The sequence below is a fragment of the Cinclus cinclus genome, chromosome 3, assembly GCF_963662255.1.
Source record: "Cinclus cinclus chromosome 3, bCinCin1.1, whole genome shotgun sequence".
Lineage (NCBI taxonomy): Eukaryota > Metazoa > Chordata > Aves > Passeriformes > Cinclidae > Cinclus > Cinclus cinclus.
This window is the reverse complement of record NC_085048.1, coordinates 52,228,539-52,251,943: the sequence shown is the minus strand read 5'-3', so window position 1 is coordinate 52,251,943 and position 23,405 is coordinate 52,228,539. Positions and strand designations below refer to the sequence as shown.

The 23,405-nt window shown below is 39.5% G+C and overlaps 1 protein-coding gene across 1 annotated transcript in view; it reads right to left on the bottom strand.

Moving 5' to 3' along the window:
- Positions 1-18,926: 18,926 nt before the first annotated feature.
- The window catches only part of RSPO3 (R-spondin 3), a 57,762-nt gene continuing 53,283 nt past the window's right edge, over positions 18,927-23,405 (bottom strand). The window contains exon 5 of the mRNA XM_062488788.1: positions 18,927-19,120. Coding sequence (XP_062344772.1) covers positions 18,927-19,120 — 194 coding nt within the window. The remainder of the gene's footprint in view (positions 19,121-23,405) is intronic.

Genomic DNA, 23,405 nt, shown 5'->3' with positions numbered 1-23,405 from the left:
ACACATTTTCACAGATTATTTCTTTTTACAAATTTTATTTATAGTTTTTCACAGTCCAAGACACAAGCTTATCCCTTGTACTACAAGTGTTTTAAGATGGTGTCAGTGAGACAAAATGACATTCACTTGAACTCTGTTGAAATGCAATTGCAGTTGTGCCAGTGGTGTATGAAATGTAAGTTGATAGATGGAAGCCCAAAGCCCCGTTGGGTTTGCAATCATTTTTTTCATTTTGACTATCTAGAAACTGCTGAGGTTTATGCCTATTTCAACAACCTGTATTTACAGTTCTGCTGCACTATAGCTAAACTGATTTCCAGTTGCTATTTGTAGATTCAGAACAAAGTGTCAGTTAAAGGCCAAATTAGTGTATAGAAATGCAACTACTGTAACTCATGGAATAGCTGTATTTTACTTACATAATCTGGATATGTAGTAACTTCTGCCAGAAATGCTGTTATTTAACAGCTTTGGAAGGATCATGCTGGTTAGTCATGAAAACAATCCCATTTTCCTTTAAAAAGCAGGAAGCTGAATGATGCTGAGGAGGAGGAGTGGGAGAAGAGGAGCTCAGGGCAAGTTCTTGTTCTCAGTTCTCTCAATCTGTTACTTTTGCTGTATCTGTACCCGTTCTGTCTGTGAACTCCCAAGGAGAGACCCTGATTCTTTTGTTTTCATTTAATGGCATTAAAAAATTCCACACAGCATACAGAACAAATTTATTTTATTGCCCCAGTTGGCAGGCAAGGTAACATTTTCTTCTGCCAATAAGTAAACATTGACTTTTTCCATTATCCCAGCTGTCAAAATCATATCACAGTATATGTTGCTGTGGAATTGAAGTCATCCATATGGTGATGCAGACAAGCAGAAAAATCCCACCACAAAACAGTTATTGCGTTACAATGCAGTGTGTTTAAATATTTTAGTTTTCCAGGCAAAGAGTTTGCAGGATTAAAGTCTCCTTTTCCTAAAAGCAAATCTTGTGCCTTAGTCTCATCATGAATTGAATGTCTTTCTCTTTGACATCTTCCCCATCAACCAGGGGAGCAACTAAACTCATTTAAAAAAAAGTATTTTGGGATCTTCAAAATTATGATGTTTACAAAATTTGCGAGGTTATATTTTGGGTTTCTTTTAAATTTGGACCAAAGTTTTACATCTGTAAGACTTAACACCAGCTTACAAATACACATAAAATGCTCATCTGTAGCTATAAGGCAGGCTTTATTTTAACTTTATTGAAGTTGAAATTCTTCGATAATCATACATCTTCAGAAATGAAATATTCAAAACTAGCTGGAGTCACAGGATTCTTGATATATGAAGAAAACAGTTAATCACAGGGAGGAGGTAGTGTGCTGATACTGTATTCTATTTTAGTGAAAGGAAAGCAAACTATAATAAAAAGATGTTGTCATCTTCAGCTTTCATTTCAAAAAATAGTGAATGAACAATTGCAATTTCCTTTTGTATCACTAGATGGTATATGGTAACTGTGGGGAAGCTGATCTCTTAAAAAAAATCGAGAAAGAATAAGTACTGCTGTCTCTCCTGATCCAGCTGTTTCTCTGACCACACTCCTTGCTTACAGAGGGAATGCCTGCAAAGCTGTTCCTGACACCTAAAATTGCTCCTTGTTGTACCAAACCCCTGGTTCTGTTGCAGGCAGTGGCAAAACTGAGTGATTCTGTGCTCATGTTTTCTGGGAAACTGCACAGTACTTAGGCCTCAAACTCAGAATTACAACTTTGAAAGGAGGAACTCTATTAAAATGCTTGAAAACACCCACACTTTTTTGGAAAGTTATCAAACTCTTCAAACATTGTGAATCAGACCCTCTGAATCTGCTGGTGAATGCTCAGAAGGTGTAAAAGTCCATATGGAGACAGAACCAATGGAAGTTAGGTTTGCAATTTTAGTTATAACAATATGAACTACCATATAGTTTCCATGCAAGGACTTACTTTTACACAAGAGGGCATATTTTTATTTTCTCAGGTAATATTTTTGAATGCTATATTATCACAATCAAAACAGCATCTCCTATAATAATTATATCTATATTTAAAAATAGGCTACTATAAAATGTTTGCTAGAATTTTATAAAATAACCAAGAATATTTTATGCTGATCCATTTGTATTAACAGTTCAGCAGCTCAAATGGAGCTATTTCCATGTATTTGCTGTAGTAGTCCATGACACTATAGTTTGAAAATTATCAGTTTAAAACTTTCCTGGATGATTCTGTCCTCTGGGCTTCACTTGTGTGAAAATGGTGCAAAATTTATAGACATAATTCCACAGTTAAATCTTATTTCTCCTCTTCCATAAGACCCAAAAATTTCTTAGTGCTTTTTAGAAAAAAAAGGTGTCTAGTTTTCAGAAAAAAAGGTCTCCAACTACTTTGCTATTTGGTGGCTTGTGCTTTTTGCATTCCCTTGGTCTCTCATATGCTTAGACTCTGTGGCTTTCTGTGTGAGAGACCCATAATGATGGGCAGTATCATCTGAAGCTTTCATAACTGTTTCTCATGGTGTCACCAGATTCCCCAGCAGCAGGAAATGTGGAGAAGAACTCTGAGTGCAGGGCTTTGCTCTTTGCAGCCTGATCCTGCTGGGCCTTTGCTCCCCTTGGTCTTCTTTGCAGCGTGTGTCAGGTTCCTCAGGAGGGAAGGGAGTGAGGAACACAGCTGTACTGTATGGTGTGTAATCCCCCAGCACTGCACCAAGGCAGCAAACGAGGAGAGAGTCTCTCTCTATGGCTTCACTAGACTTTTCTCCATAAAGAACAAAAAGAAGATGGAGTCGTTATGATAAAATCTTGAAAAGGAAGAAATTTCAATCAATGCTTAAATAATCATTCTAATTGCAGTTTTGATGACTGTTGCCTCTAGAAGCCATACAGACTGAGACAGTTAATGCAAAGGTGATGATGTAGATGGAAGAAACTATCACTTGCTTTTGCATCTGTCTAATAAAGTGTTCTGAAACAGTATGACAGCATTGCACAGAAATTTCTTAGTGGCATGAAACTCTGAGATGACAGGAGTTCATTGAGGATTTGAGGCATGCATTAACCAGTCATGTACTGCGTGTTATATCTTAGAGTTTAATTAACAAATTCAGTAAGGGGAAATAGCATCCATAAGCTGATAAAGGCATGTTCAGCATAGCTTGCAAAATAAATAATGCAGTTAAAATTTAATAATTCTGATGATCCACATAGCCCTCAGGCCAACACTTACACACCTTACATTTTACAAATAGTTTTGTTAGATCCATCAGTATAAGACTGCCCAAGTGAATATCAGTGTATGTTTAACTGTCTGTTACCTGCAAATTGCTTGGGTTCGCCCAGGGCATACGCGGAAAGTTTTATGCCTTCTCCTATAGAAGGGAATGGTTTGAAAACATGACAGTTCAATTAACCCCTCTGTAGATCTTCTCTGAGGGGGTGAGAGTGACAAATTTACATCGTGATTTAATTTGCTGTCAGACTGTTTTAGATGTGGCATGAGCAGACTGCCCTGATAGCACCATTTATCAGGAAGAGGTGCTCCAAGAGAAGATAAATGACTTGTAATCTCAAAAGAGAAGGGGTGCATTTTCTGCAGCCTAGAGTGCAAAACCCTTTCCTTCTGTATGCTTAATCCCTTAACTTCAGCCATTTCCTGCTCATTTAGTTAGCTCTAATAGCCTAGTTGTTCTGACTGAGTTCATATCAGTTCTGTGGATTTCATAGGATGATAAAAAATAGCTGCAGCAATACTATATTCTCGCTCTGAACCCAAATGAAGAGAACAGGCAAAGAAAAATGGAAGGTAGGAAAGGAAAGTTCACAAAAGATCCCAAATTTGCCAGATCAGTGGTCATTTTAAGTAGCTATGGAATGAGCTATAATATAGAACTGCTTCACAGGAATCTTATCAGGATCCATTAGATACAGCCCTTTGAAGATGGAGACTACAAAGTGGTAGTATTCTGCTGACCTCTAAATCCTCTCCCCAAAATCTCCTAAGTGTCAGTAGGCGACTCTCTGGGTGAAGCAGTTGTTTTCAGACTGCAGTTCTGTATCATTGATTGTGCATGCAATAAATTATTGTATCTATTATGTATGCTTGAGTTTATATCTGCTTAGGTTTTCTTTGATGCATTTTTTCTTCTCTTTAGTTTGGTTGATAGGATCTCAAGATGAAATTAATTTCTTCAGTTCATGGTGAGTCTACCCTGGGGATGACTCACCTGAGCCTTTGTATGCACTTGTGCATAATTACTGATCTCACTGGAATTTAAAAGTGCTATTCCAGGGCTTCTTTTTATGTGAATTAGGTCTCTTGGTACATCTGTAATGTTAGCTTGGAGTTTGTTTGCGGTTTAGCTCTGTTTTATAATCCTAGAAAGCTTCTGATGTATTAATGCATGATTAATTTTCAGAAGTATGTATTCTGTTAAAGGGCTAAGGTAAACAGATCAGACATTTTGTTATTTTATTTGAAGTCTTCACATGAGCTGCATTTCTAGAAGTGTTCTGATTATGCAGAGAATTGAAAGCTGGGGGGAAAAGCAATGGAGTAAGATGTTCTTGCTTCTTGGCTTCCAGCGGTGCTGATAAAAGCCCATGAGCGGTTCATATTAGGAAGAGATGAGGAGTCTCAGTTCACCTCTCTTCCTGGGTTTTGGTAGGATGCCACTTTTGGGCTCAATTTTGGCCATTTTTCTTTCTGAGTAGCACTTAACTCTAGAATTATTTTCACTGATTTTGGTGAAGTAATTCAGCTGTATGATGATCACTTCTTTCACTGTTCTCTTTTCAGGGAATTTGTGGTAGGCTTTTTAAAGTTCAGGTAAAGGAAATGGCTACACTATTCCAGTTACTTTGAAACTAGCTCTGAAAACCCTCACTTTTGCATTTCTCCATTTTGTGGCACCACTGAGCACCACTGCCTTTAGCTGTGTGTTGTCTAATGTCACAGGGACTCACAGCCAGCAGAGCTCAGTGCCATTCAGTGGAGTTAGCAAACTTTCAGCTACTCACATCAGCAATGAGTAATGTGTAGCTTTTAAAGTACACAAGTATGTGATCAGCAAGATGAGTAGGTTGTATCTTCCAATTGTATAGTTTCATGGATTTTTATGAGGGCTGAATTTATGGTATCTATTTACCTGGGGCCTGAAGGCTGCCCCCATTACTCATTTTGACCAGGATGCTGGAACTGTGTTATTTCACTGATCCTGCATTAAATTCACTGCTGTTGTAAGAGGATATAACTAACTCCTTGAGTTCCAGTGAAGTTACACTGGTTTGCACCCTCCACAGACTCATTTTTATGATTTCATCCAAGATTCCAGCACAGCTGGATAGCGAAACAAAGTTGAAGTAGAATGTAATGGCTTAAAGGGTGAGCAGTAAAGCTAGAAAAGGTGACCAGATATGTATGTATGAATGAATTAACTTAATTGTGATTCATATTAAAGGCTCAAAGATGAAATCTATAGCCTTGTGCCTTTTACATATATATTTACATTTACATTTACACACATGTGCCTGTGTACATTTTACGGGAGGCATAATGCTTGGTTTGAGCAGAGATGATTAATGAATCTGTACTTCCATTTGAGTTTCCATGGTGTGAAAAGTATCTATGTGTTTTTAATGGATGTGTATATACAGTTGATGATACATTGTGCTTTGTGTTGTGTGGCAAATTTCTGTGATGCTTAGACCCAATAAAGTAGATATTCTGTGTAGCTTCAGGTAAATTAATGCTAGTGGTTTTGGTTCAACTTGAGATAACAACTACTTATGTTGATGGGGCAATTATTTGCACCATCTAGCTTACTACACCTCCCTACTCTCACCTCAGTTCCTAGTTTGCTGTAAAATAACAGCAAGAGGGATAAATTACAGAAATCTGCAGGAGAAGCAGAAGACTTTGCAAGGTTTTCAGAGGAAGATTTGGGACTCAGGGTATCTGGACAGGTATGGTGGACAGTTAGGGATTGCTGGGTATGTGCAGAAGCTGGATATTTCTGCTGAAAAGTTTAGCAGTGGTATGATTACTCATTCTATAGTTCTAGTCTCTGATACTGTCAGGCTTCATTCTTCAGTGGAGCGCATAGTATCTATCACTGTTCCTCTTTGGTTAGCTGAAGAGGTGCTGAATCTTCTTCAGGAGCCCAGATTTTATGGCATTGTTTTTTTTTCATTATCTTCAACAGTGGGATAGAATTTTTTTGTAACTAAAACAAGACTGGAAGAAAACCTACAGCTTTACACAGAACAAGAACTTATAAAGGAGCATTCTTTGACTGATCACCCAGCTAAAATGCAGTAGCAGTCAAGATCTCTCAGGAAAAAATGAAAACCCATATTGGAGGTGCGCCTGGGGTGATAGTAGGCTGAAAAGGGCAAAGAAGGGAGGTCTCATATATTAAACTCATTTAAAATTGCTAACTTTGCTTAGAGTAGACAAATGGTCCAGTTATGACAGCTTAAGAGCTGATGCTCTTAGTTGAGTGCCTGTAACTGTCATTGTATAAACTTTTAAACCAAAAAGAGCAGGTCAAAACTAGGTCACACTGGGAGATTCAATATGAGTATTAAATGCACTTCAGCCTCTCTATCTAAGTATCTACAGATGTGCCACCCATTTAAATTTGTGAAAATGTAGGTAGGCTTCAGGTGACTTTGTCCATATGTCTGGGCCTCTTGAGGTGCTGTAGAGTTTCTGACACACCCACTGGGGGCTGGTAGATCTAACACAGTTTCTATAGTGGTATCTGAACTCCAGGCAGGCTGTCCCAGGCCATCTCGAATGGCAATCCCTGAGATGTTCAGGAAGCTGCACTGAGCTCCTGGGCAGTACAGTCAGAAGAGCTACTGGATCAGCTCAGTTTGCCCCAAAGTGACTTAGAAAGCAGGTGACACCCATGCATCATTTCGGATATGACACAAGGTTTACAGGAGTCGTGCCCTTTTTTATATTCTGTTTCGAAGTCAGCACAGGCTTGATAAGGAATGTAAAATGGCCTTGGGCAGCTACCTTTGGACAACTGAATTACCCTCCAGCCTCCATTACTGTATTCACCAATTTAATGTTGAAAAAAACCCCAGGATTTTAGACACCTAATCTGTGCAGACATCTCCATGGAAACAGTGAAAATTTGGCATGGTAATCTCAGTTTGAACCTTGTCCTTTGCCGCAGCCCTGAAACAGAGAGGTCATGCAGAGAGGTTGATGTAGCCAATGAGTTGTGCTCCAGCAGGTCACTGACTCCTGCTCCAGAAGCTGCTTTTTCTTGCTGGGGATCGCTCTTGCCTGTACCCAACCATCCAGGTGTTGGTAGAAGCCAAGGGCTTTAAGGGCAGCTGTGCAAAAGAGAGGCTTTTGCATTGGTCAAATCTGCAAAGGCTTCTGTGTGCTGATAGCAGATGATGAAGAATTGGATCCAAAGAGCTTTCACTTGTGTTCTTTTTAAAATATGAGCTATATATAGAAATTCCCACTGTGTGACGGCAGCAAAGAGACAATGTATTCAAGGGGTACCAAAGATTTCATCTTTCCCCTATCCAGCTGTGAGTAGTAAGGTGGAGTAATGCCACAATAGAATAATTGCCATAGTATTCTATAACAATGGGAGTTCCATGGACAGTTGATCATATTTAAATTAAGACATGTCATTTCTTATCATGCAGTGAAAGATAGTACTGTTGTCTGCCACAATCCATAGCTTTACAGGTAGTTATACCTACATGTGAGCCTTGCTCTTGTTTGATTAAATTTGTTTACCCAATAATTGAAGGCTTATTTTAGTATAATTGTAATTGTAGTATACCGTATTATTTCTGAACAATGGAAAAGTAAAAGCTAAAGGGTATCCAGTGGAACAAACTACCTCCTGCATGCATATAAATTGTCCAGTTGCTGTTATAAACAAGAAGCACTGTGTTCTGCCAGATTTGCAACAAAGAAATCATTATATGTCTGGCCTGTGTGTTGAAGAGCAATGATCTCTATTTCCAAAATTAAAACCATAATTAACCTATTATTATGAGTCCACAACACAAGAATGAAGAAAATGATTACGTTAGTCCCCTCTGAGTCTCAGATCCCCAATTAGCAACCCCTGAATCAGTGGTTCAGATTTTTCCCACATGAAGACTCCTTCTTGCCTGACTCTGTTGGTTATGGAGGCATCATCCCATAGTCTGAGTGACTGAAAAGCTTCTCTCATTACCTACCTGCTATGCAGGACATTGCCAAGAAAGGCAAAGGCTCATAGGGATGTACCTCAAACACCTTGGGAATCAACTTAGGTGCTGTTAGATCCTGGAAATCAGAAAATTATATAAGGAGGCCTGTCACTGGCAATCAGTGGTCACACAATTTTTTTTAGCTAATAGAAATAGGCTGAAATCCCTTCTTATGCCTTTTTTTCAGGGCTGCATTTCACTTTCCTTTGGGTATTGCTGGGAGTCTTGGTCATTCTGTCTTAAAAGAATTGTGGAAAATAGAGTAGAAAAAAGACAAAGGTGGCATTTCAAAATTTCTACCACCAAACAAGCTCTCTAAATTATAGCTGAGAATATACTGACGTGTGTATGTAAGTATTTGTTCACATCCTTATTACTGTCAGATGTTAAGACCAAGTTCTTTATAAGTCTTATGTTTCATATGTGTTGCTAATGCATCATTGAATTTAAAATTAATACATTGTTCAGGTCATCTGGACACAGTGACAAATAGTAAAAGTCAGTGAAAAGTCTCCAGGCAGATCTTGAGTCTTGCCTAAGCTTCTATAGGAAATGAGTGAGAGCATTGCAGCTAAAGAATTTGCTACGTTATTTGAACTGGCTGACAGTGCAAAAGTGACTTCAAATTTTGAAATACAAAACTGCAGTGAGTCAGAAAAGAAAGAGAACAATTTTAATGTGACTCACCCACTCACATCCTATCTCCAGGTTTAAGGCTGCAACCAACTGTGCAGTTTGGAATACCCTGCATGTGTAGGGTCAAAACAAAAGCCAGATGACTATGTTTTTTCTTTTTGCAATGAAAACTTTGAGGAAAAAAACATGATCCAGAGCTAGGAATAAAGAAGTTTCAGGTAGAATATGTTTTCCTCAAATGGATCCTTCCCTGTGCTCAGATCAGTTCAGCAGCCACATCACTTTCTGCCCTGCACACCCATGTTTTGCTGGTGAGCAGATGTAGCACTGCTCAGCCACTGAGGCCAGTGTCAGAGATCTCTGCACAGGTTTTCTTTTAGCAGATGTTCCTTTGCTTCCTGGCCATGTGAGCCTAGTTACCTTAGTGTGCGTGGTCTGAATTGGAACAGTCACACAGTAGGAATGCTGCTCTGCTCTGATGTCTGCTCCAAATAGGGATACTCAGCTGTGAGCCCAGCTGTCTACTTGTCCAGTGAAATGTCACTGTCCTGGATCCTGGTATTTGGAGTACAGGACTCTCCCTGTCCCTTTGCATGTGTTTGTATTACTTGCAGGTCACAACATATGCATGAAATAAATCACTTGCTTGGGTACACCTAGATGTTGATGCACACACCTGGAGATTCAGTCCAAGAATTCACTTTTTAATTCTAACTACATTGGACAGCTCTTTGCTCTCCTTTCTGAGGATACCTGTATAGGATCCTTGTTTTCAAGTTATGCTTGGAATGGGAGGACTATTTTGATATTGGGAAGTCTGCACATGCTGACTGGCAGCTCAGGATCTATCTGTTGAATGCCTGCTTTGTACACACTTAATTTATTATTTTTTCTCCCCATATTAGGGTAAAATTAGCCATCAAGGTGGAAATTTGCTAGGACAGCCCACTACCAGTTTTCCAGCACGATAGCACAAGTTTTGTTCCGCTAAGAAAGATGACAGCATTTATGTTTTGCATTTTTCTTCCAAATTAGGAGCCTTCAGTGTTTCTTTGAATCACTGGTGGGGGTGTGGGGGGGGAGGAGAGTAAATTTTATTTGGAAAAGAGTAGGAAAGGTGTTATTCTTTTCTAAAATAATGAATGAGGGAGTTAGGAATGCAAACACATCCTGAAAAAGGGTAAAATTAGATACTGGCTACAGATGGGATGGAAGAGATACATTAGTTTTAGTGCTGGGAGTCTTGTGTCTTGTGCTTTATTTTCTCTTTTGCTAAATGCCATCAGTGAGTTATGTTGTTTAGTATATCCAGAAAAGGAGAAATTTTTACAGATAAAGAATTACTTATCTCTGTTTCCTTCAGCTGATTGCCATTTGTGGCCATATCCCTCACATCCTTGGCAGTGCTGCTGTATGGCTATTATCTGCTTCATAGGTAGGTAGGTGTGGGAACACTTTTCTGAAGCTTATTTTTTTTGAAGCTTTGATCATTCTCAGTGCTTTTGCCTGAACAATTTCTAGTTATATCACTTCTTTCTTCAACTGTGGTACCTTAAGGGGACATAGTACTTCAGCTGATACTTCTGGCAATACTGAGTAGAACAGAAGAATAGTTTCATATATATTAGAGGCTATATTTCTGCGTGTGTGTCCCAGTATGATGTTTTCTTTCTTTGTTATATGACACTGTTTACATTCAGCTGTGAATTACTATTGCTGCCTAAGGAGCCTTTTCTTCTTACTCTCTGAATTTGTATGCTCCTTCTTTCGTGTGGTGCTCTGCATTCTCCCCTTTGATTTTCATCTTGCTGCTTTACAGAAGCCGACAGGAACCTTCTCAGCCTTTGGCCACAGCCTTTTGGGTGATTTGTTCTTGTGCTTAGCTGAGGAAAGTGACTGTGGGAGCTTCAGACCAGCTTCAACAGATCTTGTGCATGGGAACATATGTTTACACAGGCAGCTTTATACAGAATTATAAGTCACTGTTACTGCTTGCACAAATCATGTGCAAAGACACCTTAATTACAGATCTATGTCACTATATTAAAAAAACAAGCTAAAAGCTGTTTAAAACAATACACAGTGCTGTCAATGCATCCTTTAAGTAACCCTCTGAATGCTTTGCATCACCTGTTGCCTTTCAGTACGCACAGAATGTCCACTTTTCAAATTAATACTGAAATTCCTTTTGATACTGTCAACTGTTCTTCAAAACATGGCAGTTATTGCTCTCCCACATGGGGAGATGGCTGAATGATGAGGAGGATGTTTCTTCAGCTCTCCCTTGTAGCAATAAACAATACAATGCATGGTGCTGCTACTGTGATTTTTTATGAAGTAACATTTCAGTAAAACTTGTTACAGAACATGCCTATATGATTTATAGGCCTGAAATTATGACTATCCAGCATTCTTGAGTGATGGATTATTTATTCTTGCAGTCAGAAGACAAAGCTTTCTATATTAAAAAATATCTTGTACCTCTTTAATTACAGCCTAGGTACAATGTGCACATTGTGCTTCTTAACCACCCACTGACAGACACTAAAGTGCAGTGGACCTGCATTTCCTAATGTATGAAATCGTTCCTAGGAACCTGCAGGACCCATGAGAAAATTGCAAAGAATTCTTACTTATCCCTGAGCAAGTCTGTCTCAGCTGAATAAAACTTCTAAGTCTTTCTAAAACCTTCATTCTTAAGACCTTATATTGAGATGGCCCCCTAATGGTGCAACAGAATTTCAGCTTAAGGTGCCCAGCTGACTTTCAAATACTTACTTTTAATTATCATTCTTTTCTTTCCCCCGGGGTTAATTTGGAAAATATAAGTCTCTGGGTGCATGCGCTTAAGAAATTTTCTTGTGTTGACATTTCTTTCTCGTATAAAAAAGAAAAACAAACCAAAATAAGAATTTGATATCTCAAGCAAGATTTCTACTGCCATGAGAATACTTGGTTTTCTTTTTCTTTCCCTCTAAGCAGCAAGCACAATATGTCTAGACTTCAGTAATTCATTTGGCACAGCAAATGTAAGGTTGTAGGAAACAGGCTGTGAAAAGAAACCACAGATGAGGGAAGCTAATTACATCATTTGATGCACTACTGGAGCTCAGATAATGCCAGCAAGGTAAAAGGATTCATAAGGAGTAGAATATGTGCTCTTGCTCAAGATTATCTGGGAAGCTATCACCAAAAGGTACTCCAAAGAGGATTTGTCAGGATAGAGGGTAGCAGGTGGTTCAGCCCTCACTATTCATTAACTATAATGTAAACAACTTAATTAACATTCAATGAGACTATTCATTAGGTACAAATCCCATTAGGAAGTGAGCTGAGCATCCATAGTGAGGAGAATAATACAGAAATAGCACAATATATTACAAAGGTGTAGAAATGGGCCAATGCTGTAGCCCATGAGGATAGACTCTACCCTTGGGATTCACCTCAAACATGACTACAAAATACTAAAATGTGTGAATGATCTCCTGCAGGCTTTCAAGGTGTTTTGAAGTGTAATTTTGGCTCATATAATACCTTCCCTCTTTTAGAGGTGTTTGACCCAAAATGCAGCCTCCACCAGTCCTTCCATCCCTGCTTCAATCCCACACATGAGCATGTGCAACATCCAAACCATGAAGTCTTGTTCTCAGCAGAACTGAGTTAATTATTCTGCATGAGGCATATCTACAGAACAGAAGGCAGGGGCTGGTGGGTAAAATAGTGTTTTAGAAAGAAGTAACTAGCATCTGGAAAAGATAGAAGCTCATCACACTCTGTGAATGGTCAAAGTCACTCTTCAATTGAAGTGGCACACTAGAAGAATAGTTATACCTCAGGTATTATTAGTGAACAGAGTGACAGCAGGACATAAACCTCTGACATGGGAGACATTACCACCAAACATGACAGAATTGTGATTTTCAGCCACTGTTCAAGAAATCTCCTGGTTTAAAAACAGACTGACACTACCTTGCTCATTATTTGGTCTCTGGTGTGCAAAATAATATGCTTTTTTATCAGCTAGTTTAGAGTAAAGGGGGTGGGGGAGCTGATAAAAGGATGACCATGAGTTTATTATTTTGGATATTACTTTTCCAATAACTACTAGGAATATGCAGTTATCTATCAGTGTCTTGTGGACATAGTTTACTCATTTTTAGTCTCCTCCTGCTGTCTGAAACTGTAAACCCTCTTCCTAGAGAACTGGATTATTAGAGTAGCTATAGGACAGATTCTGTGGTAATTTACTCACTAGAGGTTTCTTTTATGAGCAAAGCATCACTGTGAAAAATAACCTCCTTTACCATTTGGAGCTGTGTTTTTGCTGTGAGATGTTTTCCTGTTTCTACCGTTGTTCAACTTTGACAGCAGACTAAATCAATACATAATTTCTTATTAAAAAGGAACACAGCCTTGAGCAGATTATGTTGATTTCCACAAGAAATATTATCCACATTTTCCTTTTTTGTGGCAGCTTCCTTTATGGACTGCTATGTATTTAAACAGTACATGGATGATATAGTAAGGACTGAATAATATGTAAAACCAGTTCTTTTGTGCTATAGCTTAAAGTAGGAAGAGAACTGACCTCCTGTTTTTCAGTCACAAAAAATGCCTCAAAATCACAGAAGCAGAATATCATGCTCTGGGAAAACAGAGTTTTACTAGAGCAAGGTATTAGTTACTGTACTGACTGGACAATATCTGTATGAACATCTGTAGAACTTTAATAACCTGTTTAGACACAGGTGTACTGGAGTAGACTATAAATGAATAGAGATTACTTCATACATAGATTAAATAATAGTGACAGCATAGTTTTCAGCTTCTTGCTTATCTGCAGCCCGCCAACACTGTTCCCTTCTCTGCATTAATTTGTCTCGTCTTTGGTTTCCTTCTATATGCACATCATGAACTAAATGAATGAATACCATTAGTTTAATTCTGGGATCCTTTATCCTAGTGCTTTATTTATTCCTTTTATACAAGAAAATATGGTTGCTGCTGCTAGTTTAATTTTATTCACATCATCCTTTTAAAGGTGGCAGACCAGCTGACAACTTTTTTCTCTCCTGTCCTTGCTATATTGCCTCATATTTTTGTGGTACCTGCAGAATTTGTTCTGCTTCCACAGTAGTGACTACAGAAGTTGTGCTGCCAATTTTATCCAAGAGAGGCTGTTTAACCTACCCTTCTTTCCCCAGGCTGAGATTGCACGATTACAGGTAAGGCTGTTTGATTTCACTTTGTTTTACATGGACATTGTCAGCACTCTGAAGCACTGAACAGAACACTATCAACAAGAATTTGCACATGAGAAAACAGAAATTTCTGTGTCAAACCAATCAGTGGGTACTCTTGCTTTTTAAATGCAATTATCATTCCAGATCTGAAAGGGTAGGCCTAAACCCACTAGGAGCATCACAGCGAAGTCAGGAGAGGAAAATGTAAGGGGCAGATGTGTTATTAAAATGGTGAACAAACATGCTGACTTAACTTCTCTTTAAATTATGCCAGATTATTGCAAAATACTAGGAAAAATCCAACCCTGCATTAACAAGAGGCCACATGAGAAAATTATATGCGGATGTGTAAATACAGAGAGGGCATTCTTGTAGAACTGCAAGATCTTCAATGAGTAAGCTTTGTGCTAAATAACAGCAGTAAAGTAGCAGATCTGAGACTGAAAATGTGACCAAGCCCTTGCTGATGAAAAGAAGGAAAGTCTTTGGAAAGACTGAAGCTGCAGCTGATGCTTGCAGAATGTCACTTTGAAGAGCAACTCCCATGATCAGCTGTTATGTCATCCTATGCAGAGGGTTTTGTTTGAATTTGTGCAACTTCATGTGAACCATGTGAACTAAACCCAGTGCTGTCTCTGCAAATAACAATACATAGCAATTAAGTCCAAGTGTCATGGTAAATTCAGGCTGCATCAGAAAGTTCAAGCTCCAATAAGTTTCGGAGCTTAAAACCACAGAAACAAAAAATAATTGTAGTGACTCATGAGGGCTATAGAGGAATTCTTCCGAATTAATAACAATATTCATGTGCTGCTTTCCCGTCAGCACATCAACCACAAGTACCCAGAGGCTGTTGGTAGAGACACAAGATCTTCATTGTGGGGGATGATGGTGGTGGTGGTGGTCCCATTCTGCTGATGGGTTCTTCTGCTGCCACTTTGCTACAGGGTAGAGCAAAACCTATCATTTGTTTAGTGCTTTGGTCAGCCTGACAACTCCGCTGTGGTGGCTCAGGATAAAGCTGCTGGGACAAATTCAGTGAAGGGTTCAGCAGTACAGCACTTAAACTCTTTAACACTGGATTCCCTTATTCAGATCTTCCGGTGAGAGAACAAGCTACAGCTTGGTCAGACAGGTCTGAAGCCGGGGACATAACAGTTGTTTGCTTTTTTCTGTCTCTTTGTTACTGATGACAATTCCCTGAGCATCTTAACTGTCAGAAATAGCACTAGATTTGTGTTTCTCTACTGGCCTTAACTGATATTTAGTATTTTATTTCAGATATATTCTTTAATAGTTAGCACACTATGGATTTGACTTATAATTAATGCCCATTCAATTTAGGTCCCATTTTAAGAAGAGCTGTTCATAATTCTCTGGGAATCACTTAAAACTGACTCTTAAGATTTTGAGGTATTTTTTAACTGGGAAGCAATTGTCAGGGAAGAAGTTTTGCCCAGAAACACAGCTACTCCTACTACTTAATCAGATCTTCTCCTATAAGGTCCTAGGAGTCCTTGCTAGCTCTCACTAGCATGTAAGATCATTGACTCCTGGTTTTACACATTTATTACTGGATGGGCAAAAGCTGTTATTGCAATACAATTGGCCTACAAAAGTCCATATTCTCCTTCAGTTTCTTGGGAGTCCCAATTGAGTAGATCACCTACCAGCAGGGTGGTCTACCTTCTGTGCCAAGACTTGAGAAAATTTTAGTTGCCCAGGTGACTTGGATATACTTCTTGGTGCTTCACCCTGGCTATAGGCAACACTATCAAATATTTTTCTGTGTGGGAGGAAGCAACACAACAGCAACTTTCTTGTTCATTTCCAGGAAAGAGGTAGCATGTTTGTTCAGGTACTAATGCTATAAATTATTACTGCCATGGGCCAAATTCTGTTTACATTTTTATTCCTTGCTGAAAGGTAACAGCATTCCAAGTTCTGCTCTTGGTAAGACAGACTTGCCACTGCCTCTTGTGTAAGCATGGAATTTGCAATGATAGTTTTTGTGACAGTGTATAACAGAGCTCATATTTGTATCCTAAATTAACTTATTTTCCTTTCTCCCTCTTCCTTTTCCCTCAGTCTGTAATTCTTGAACTACTTGATACTGCTTTCCAGTCTTCTGTTTATCTTTGCCAGATAAATGGCATTCCTTTGACTCCTCCAAGTGTTATAGTAGAGAATAACTGAGATCAGGGACGTTCTGAGTATAGCACCTAGTTTTGCTTTTTCCTTTTTTAAAAATTCCTCTCTGGACAGTCTTGTTTGTTTTTGTAGATTTCATTTGTTCTTCTGTCAAAAGCCATTCTTCCATACCAAACCTCCTTGCCATTTATCTCCTGTATTTATTCAAGGCAGGGAAAAGACACAATCCTACTGGTTAGTTTTAAGAGTTGCCAACAAATCTTCCCTGAGTGTGACTATTCCTGTGGTCCAGCTGCTGACCTAGTTTGCTGAATCCAAGTAGGGATGCTTCATCTGGCCAAAAACCTATCTTTGGAGGAAGTAAATTGAACAGTAATTTTTTTCTGAAGAGCTGAAAATCCCTGTTTGCCCACCAGCACTGCAGACAGATGGATGACTGCAGCTGTAGACAGGGTTTGAAGCGCTGGGTTTCACTTTCTGTTGTGATACCAACACCTTTCAGCCTAGAACTGCTACTTTCACCTGCTCTGGTGCCAACTTCTGAGTCTGGCAGCAAGAGGATTTCTTCTTTTCTCTCTCTACATCAGCATCACCCAGAGCTTCAGTGCTGCATACAGGTTCTGCACTCTCCATTACTCTAAGACCAGCTCCTCCTCAGCTGCTGCTGCCAACAAGGTGGGAAGATGGTGGTGGAGGGATTTGACTGCTGTGGCTTGGGTCAGTAGTGGGAGACTGAGACCAGACCACTCTGGAGGAGGGTGTAAACAAGTTATGCAATGAAGCTGGGAGCTCATAAATAAGTCACCCCTGCTCCAGTCTCCCACTGCTAGGTGCTCCTCATAGGCATTCAGCACACCCTGCTTTGCTCTCTCATCCATTCAGACTCCATTGTGTGTGAGGACTATTACATACTCATCTCTGTAAAATTCAGCCTTTTGGTCTTCTCAACAGCAAAAAATATAATAAATGTATAAAATCAGGGACTGGTTACAGAAACTTTTAATTCCTTCTCATGAACATAGGAGGCAAGCTGTGGAAGTCTTAAACACCATGTGATTAGGCTACTGCATCTACATGTATCATTAGAGACAAAGCTCTTACAAAGCAAAATGTAGGAGACCATCCTACATTGCTGTCTGGGTGATTAGGATATTCCTTGGAAAGTCACTGAGGTCTGTCACTCAGGTGTTTTCAGTGTCTTCTGAGAGACAGACTTCAATGTTGGACAGGGTCTTTTTAAAGGTCAAACTCACTGTGAGAAACAGAAATAGTGAACAGGGAGGGGAACTGATTCCTGCCACCTGTTCTAGTCCACGTTCCACAATGAGTAGGCTGCTACCCCCGTGACAGCTGTCATTGGGCAAAACATAGCAACATAGAACACATATCGTGAGGTATGTTGGTTCCTCAACATGTTTCTGTAAAGTGTAAGTCAGTTTCTGAGCAGCAACTCGGTGTGTTGCATAACCTGTAGCAAAACCACTGATGAACCACTCTAACCTCTAACATACCCAGAATGGCACCACAGAACTTGGTTTGTCCTCTGAGCCGTGGAGATTTTCACTTCTTCTGTGTCAGAGAGAAGAACCAGGATAGGAATTAACATAAAATTGGACAGAAGTTTGTAATTTTTATATGTTTGTAAATTTATGTTAGTGGATACTCTTTTGCTAGATGCACAGTGTGGGTGTAGGTTGTGTCTTTTCTGTCTGTGAAGCTATGAAATTATTCCCTTCCCCAACAGAAAAAAGTGACACCATCACTGTGAAAAACACATACTTACATGATCTATTTTTCTGGTTTTTTATTAACTCAACATTGTCTCCTACAAATACGATTTGTCATTCACCAGAAGATTTGAAATGTAGACTTAAGTTACACATAGGTATAAAAAGCATAAACCAGCACACGGTACCACTGTTTAGACCAGAAAACATTGTGTTGTCCACAGATAAGAGTGTTATTCAAGCTCAGCTCAGTTTCCTTCTGACTCAGGGATTCTGTCTTCAAAACTGCAGATGCTTCTGCTTCTTATCCCTCAGCAGCTTAAACCCTGCTGGCTTTCTCCTGATGTTTCTCACCCATGTCTGGAGCATGGAGCGGGAAAACACAGGGTAATCCCATCCTGCTCCACCAGAGATTGTAAAACCTTAGGCTCTTACTGGCTCTTCAGAAATGTTTTCCTCCTTCTCTTAATTATGTACAATATATGAAGGGATACGATTCTCGTCTTTGATTTAGACATATCTCTTGCCTCATACTTAAACAATAACTTGAAAAATATTTTACAAAGAAAAAGAACATTGTTCATCTGAATGTCGTTCATTATTATATTGCTATATTTTATACCCTATAATTAATATATACAAAATTTCTTAATTGCCTTTTACAGATGCATGGAAGCATATAATATAACAGTTTTAAAGTATCCCATCTTTAGAATTTTTTTCCTTGGCTCATGTCAATCTCTTTAATAAACTATGGTTGCTTGGAGAATATAGGAAGTATTTGGAATGTTGTTTAAAATTTAATAGTAACTGGTAGCATTGTCCATTTGCGGCCTGAATGGTTGGAACACCTGTCAGGGCAATCTGGTAGAGATAGCAGCATCATAAGACTTAAACAATCATGGAGGGCCATTAATGTGCAGTGTCAACAGGTGCCAGGTCCTGTTCTTTGTTTGGGGCTTTCCTTTTCTTCGGCTGCGTTTTGTTGTTGTTTTCCCTCTGTTCTCGGTTTTGTCTTCGGGCTGCTCGCCCTTTGCTTTCCTGTCTTGTCTCCTTGCTTTCATCTTTGTTGGATTTTTTTCTTTTCTCCTCTCTATTTTTTTTCCCTGAAAAAAATGATGGCACATTAGAAGATTTGCTCAGACTATTGCAATTTCTGAGTCACTCACTTTGCTATAACCTGTGAAACCAGCCCTGGATTAGCACTTCCCATTAGAAGCTGGACACTAATATTAGTACTTGGAAATGTCTGATCACCACACCCACATCCCAGGGGATTCCTGGTATTGCAACATGAATCCCATGGCAAAGTGTCTGCTCCAGCACAGGTGTGTGATGGTCTTCAGACTAAAATGTGTCTCAAATCAAACTCTAGACAATTGTCACAAAATTTGGTGCTCAACTACTTTATTGCTTTAAATTAAGTAAGATATTGGGGGATTTGTTGCTGCTATAGGCCTCTCCAATAAAGCATCCTGTCCCCTTAGGAACATTAAAACTTTATATTGGCTGTGGAGATGATATAATAGCGTGTATTTATGCTTGCACATGAGGAAGAAATTATTTTTGCTGAGTGTGATGCACTGGAACAGGCTGCCCTCAGAAGCTGTGGATATCTCATCGCTGGAATTTTTCAATGTCAGGCTGGATGAGACTCTGAGCAACCTGATCTAGTGAAAGATGTCGATACCCATGGCACAGATGTTCTTCAAAGATCCCTTCCAACCAAAACATTTCTGTGATTCTATGATTCTATTTCTTCTATTAGCTTTACAAACAAGTGCGGGAATGACATTGGCTTGAACTCATAAGTACACACAAGCCTAAAACAGATTATATTTTTTGTCTGTGTGGAACTACTGAGCTATACAGCTGAAATTCACCTGTAATTAGATGAATCCCAGTGATATCTTCAAAGGCAACCTCTCTGGAGACTTTCCTGGTAGAATGCCATACTGACCTTCGTGCCTTCTTACATGGAGAAATTTATGGACAAGAATTATAAAACATCTGGCTAAACTCTTTTTGTGATATCCCAATAATGATACTAGTGAAAGCAATTAATCCTTCTTTGTTACAGAGAGAATACTTTTTGGTTTTAAATTTTAACAAAGATATTACAGGCTTTCCTACACTGGTATAAGTGGAGTTACACAAACCTGGCAGTAGTTCTTGCTGTTGAGGGTGTTAAATTATTGTCAATTTTGCCCATTCCTGTCTTAAAACCAAAGACAGTGGTTTTTCATGCCTCACTGAGCTCTGTGGGAGTATGTCACAATGAGGGAGGAGGTGCAGGGAAAGTGACTTTGTTCTGAGAACAGATAACCATCCAAGGACGTGCAGGGTGCAGGCCAGATAAAGGAAGAATGATTCAGAAGAGGTGAAGAGAATGCAGAAAACAAGGAGCAAGATCAAGATCTGAGAATATGCTGTATCTTCTTCTTGTGAGGCTCTATGGGAATGTTTTACAGTTTCTCTATTCTTTACCACCACTGCCTGAGAGCAAGGGAAGGTTTAGATATACACATTAAGTCAAGTAGGGACCAATTTGCTGTTTCTGAAACAGTAAAACTTTAAATGTAAAATGACACCTTTAATTTCAGGGAACCACTCAGAGATTACCTGAATATATACCCATATACCTGCAGAATCCCTCTCTGAATTTGTAAATGCCATCTAAGATCTGCAGAGGTGAGCAGGGGAGACCTGCAGAACTGGCGTGGGAGGCTCAGAAACAGCTACCATCACTGGGAGAACTGAGAGACCTCCATGCAGAAGTAAGGCTGCATCTTACCCAGCTGTAATGCTGTCTCTTACTAATGGATAAATGACAGTATGGGATTTCATTCCAGTGGTTTGTAAATAGTGTTGGCCAAAGATGAAATGTTATTTGAATGGAAACTGTCCAGACATTCAGTGTTTGACATTACTCACTTGGTGATTAGCCAAAATCATTCAGCTGTGACTTCCCAGCCACAGTTCTTTATGTATCCTGGAATAACATGTAATGGCTTCCCATTCAGTCATGGACCAGGATACATGTATTTATATGTGTGTGGATATACTAAGAATAAGATAGCTTTGCTTAACTAGAGACTTATCTAGGCACGGCTTTAGTGTTTCTGTTTTAATCAGACTGGTATCTTTACAAATGACAAGGAAAACTGATCTCTGGAAAATACTTAAAACTGAATCCTAATTCCCTGCTACTCAGAGGAGAGCTAGTTTGGAGTCCTCTGTGCAGTTTTGTACATGATTTAATATTACCACCTCCATTCTGCTGCCATTTGTGAAAAGATCTGCCCTCTAGACCTATACTGTTATGGTAAAGCAATATAGCATAGAAGGGTCATCTTGGCTGGTTTAGTTCCTTTCACTACTATTTTTAAAAATGGAAATTTTTATATGACAGTGTAATGTTGTCCCTAGTCAGTCCATGTGTCAGTTTAGACCCAAGAAAACATTCTACCAGGAGTTCTCTGCTAGCATTGGGATACAGCTGGAGCCCCATTCTTGTGTACATCACCCTCCTGTTCATATCCCTTCTCTCTTGTTTCCAGGGATTTATTCCTGAATATTTTTTTTCTTCTTCCTTCTACTTGCTGAAATGCACTTCATAGCAGTGTATTGAACTGGGTGCCAGATATTGTGGAAATTCATTGGAAATTTGGGCATTTGGCTATCTATGAAATGAAAAGTGCAAAATTTACATGGGCCATTATGTTTACAAGTTCATGTCTGAATAAGAGATGGCCTTTCAGTACTTATACAGAGCTTTTTTAAAAAAAGATGAAGAATTATTCTTTATATGGACAGATAGTGATAGAACAAAGGGGAGAGGTATTAAACTAAAAGAGAAGAGCTTAAGATTAGATATTAGGAGGAAATTCTTTATTGAATTGAGGTTGGCAAGACACTGAAACAAGTTGTCCAGAGAAGCTGTGGATGGCCCATCCCTGGAAGTGTTTGTGGACAGTTTGGATGGGGCTTGGAGCAACTTGGTCTTGTGGAAGGTGTTCCTGCCCACGTCAGGGGTGCTGAGTTTAAGGGTTTAAGGCCCTTTCCAACCCAAACCATTCTATAGTTCCATGACCTACTTTGACAAGGCAAGGCCATTATTAACACTGGAATTCAGCGAAGAAGTAAACGGTGCAATAACGTGACCTGGAGGAATATATTCCCCTGGAATTTCAATTTCATTTATGGGGAATGTTCTCGTTGGAAAGTTCTGCCGGGCTGAAGCCCGTAGCATTTTTACACGTGTGTGGCTGTGTGTCTGTCTCTCGGTCGCCGTCTGTCCCCGGGCCGTGCCGCAGTGCCGGTGCCGCCCGCGCGGGGGCGCCGCGGTTCCGCGCCAGGCAGGGCGCGGGGCGGGGGCGGCTCCCGCAGCCGTAGGTTCCCTTCTCCTTTCCCCTTCTCCTTCCCCTTCTCCTTTCCCCTTCTCCTTCCCCTTCTCCTTTCCCCTTCTCCTTCCCCTTCTCCTTTCCTTTCTCCTTTCCTTTCCCTTCTCCTTTCCCTTCTCCTTCCCCTTCTCCTTTCCCTTCTCCGGTCGTGCCCTAAAGTTCCCGCCCGTGCCCTTCCTGCCGCTGTACCGTCTGCCTTTGCTTTATTTTGCCTGCGGTGAACTTTCCCGATGGGTCACGGAATTCTTACTATGATGCACTGACGTTACTAAAGTTATTTCTTCTTACAGATTCAATACAACCGTTCAAAATTTAAAAACAAAATAGAGTAAGTATTTTTAGACAGGAGACGAAGCATTTTTCAGTAGAGTGTTTTGCTTATGAAGAGAATATATATAGTATCAGAGAAGTATTAATGAGAATCTAATAAGTCTCTGGTATTATATATTACAACTATAAAGTAATTAATTGGTTTTAAAATAGCTTTTATGTTGGAACTAAAGCTTTGCACAGACAACTGTACTGGCAGAATTGATCTGCAGGCACTGTGAGTTCTCTGGTACACTGGAGATACTTCGCTGCTTCTAATAATAGCAAATCCCCATACTGATGAAAATCTGGAGACTTGCTATAATTTTGAGAAGTGCAGTAGTTCAAATTAAATGCAGATATGAAATTAGCTTGGATAACAATATCATTACATGTCTAATCAGATTCAAGGTGCTGAGTTCTTGTTAAAATATTTTATGGCCCCGGGTCAAAGAAACTCCTGTGTCTGTATTTATGCAATCCATGTCTGAATACATCTATTTAAACAAGCCAGGGTATTTCAGAGAAGCCTTTGCCTTATCTCATCAGATGTGGTATTTCCACTGGATCTATCACTGTATTTTATGGATTAGCTGGAGGAAGCATTGGCCATGACTTGGGAGGCCTTGGTACTCAAAAGCACTCTATTACAGAGAGTTACTTAGAAAACCATGGCTGA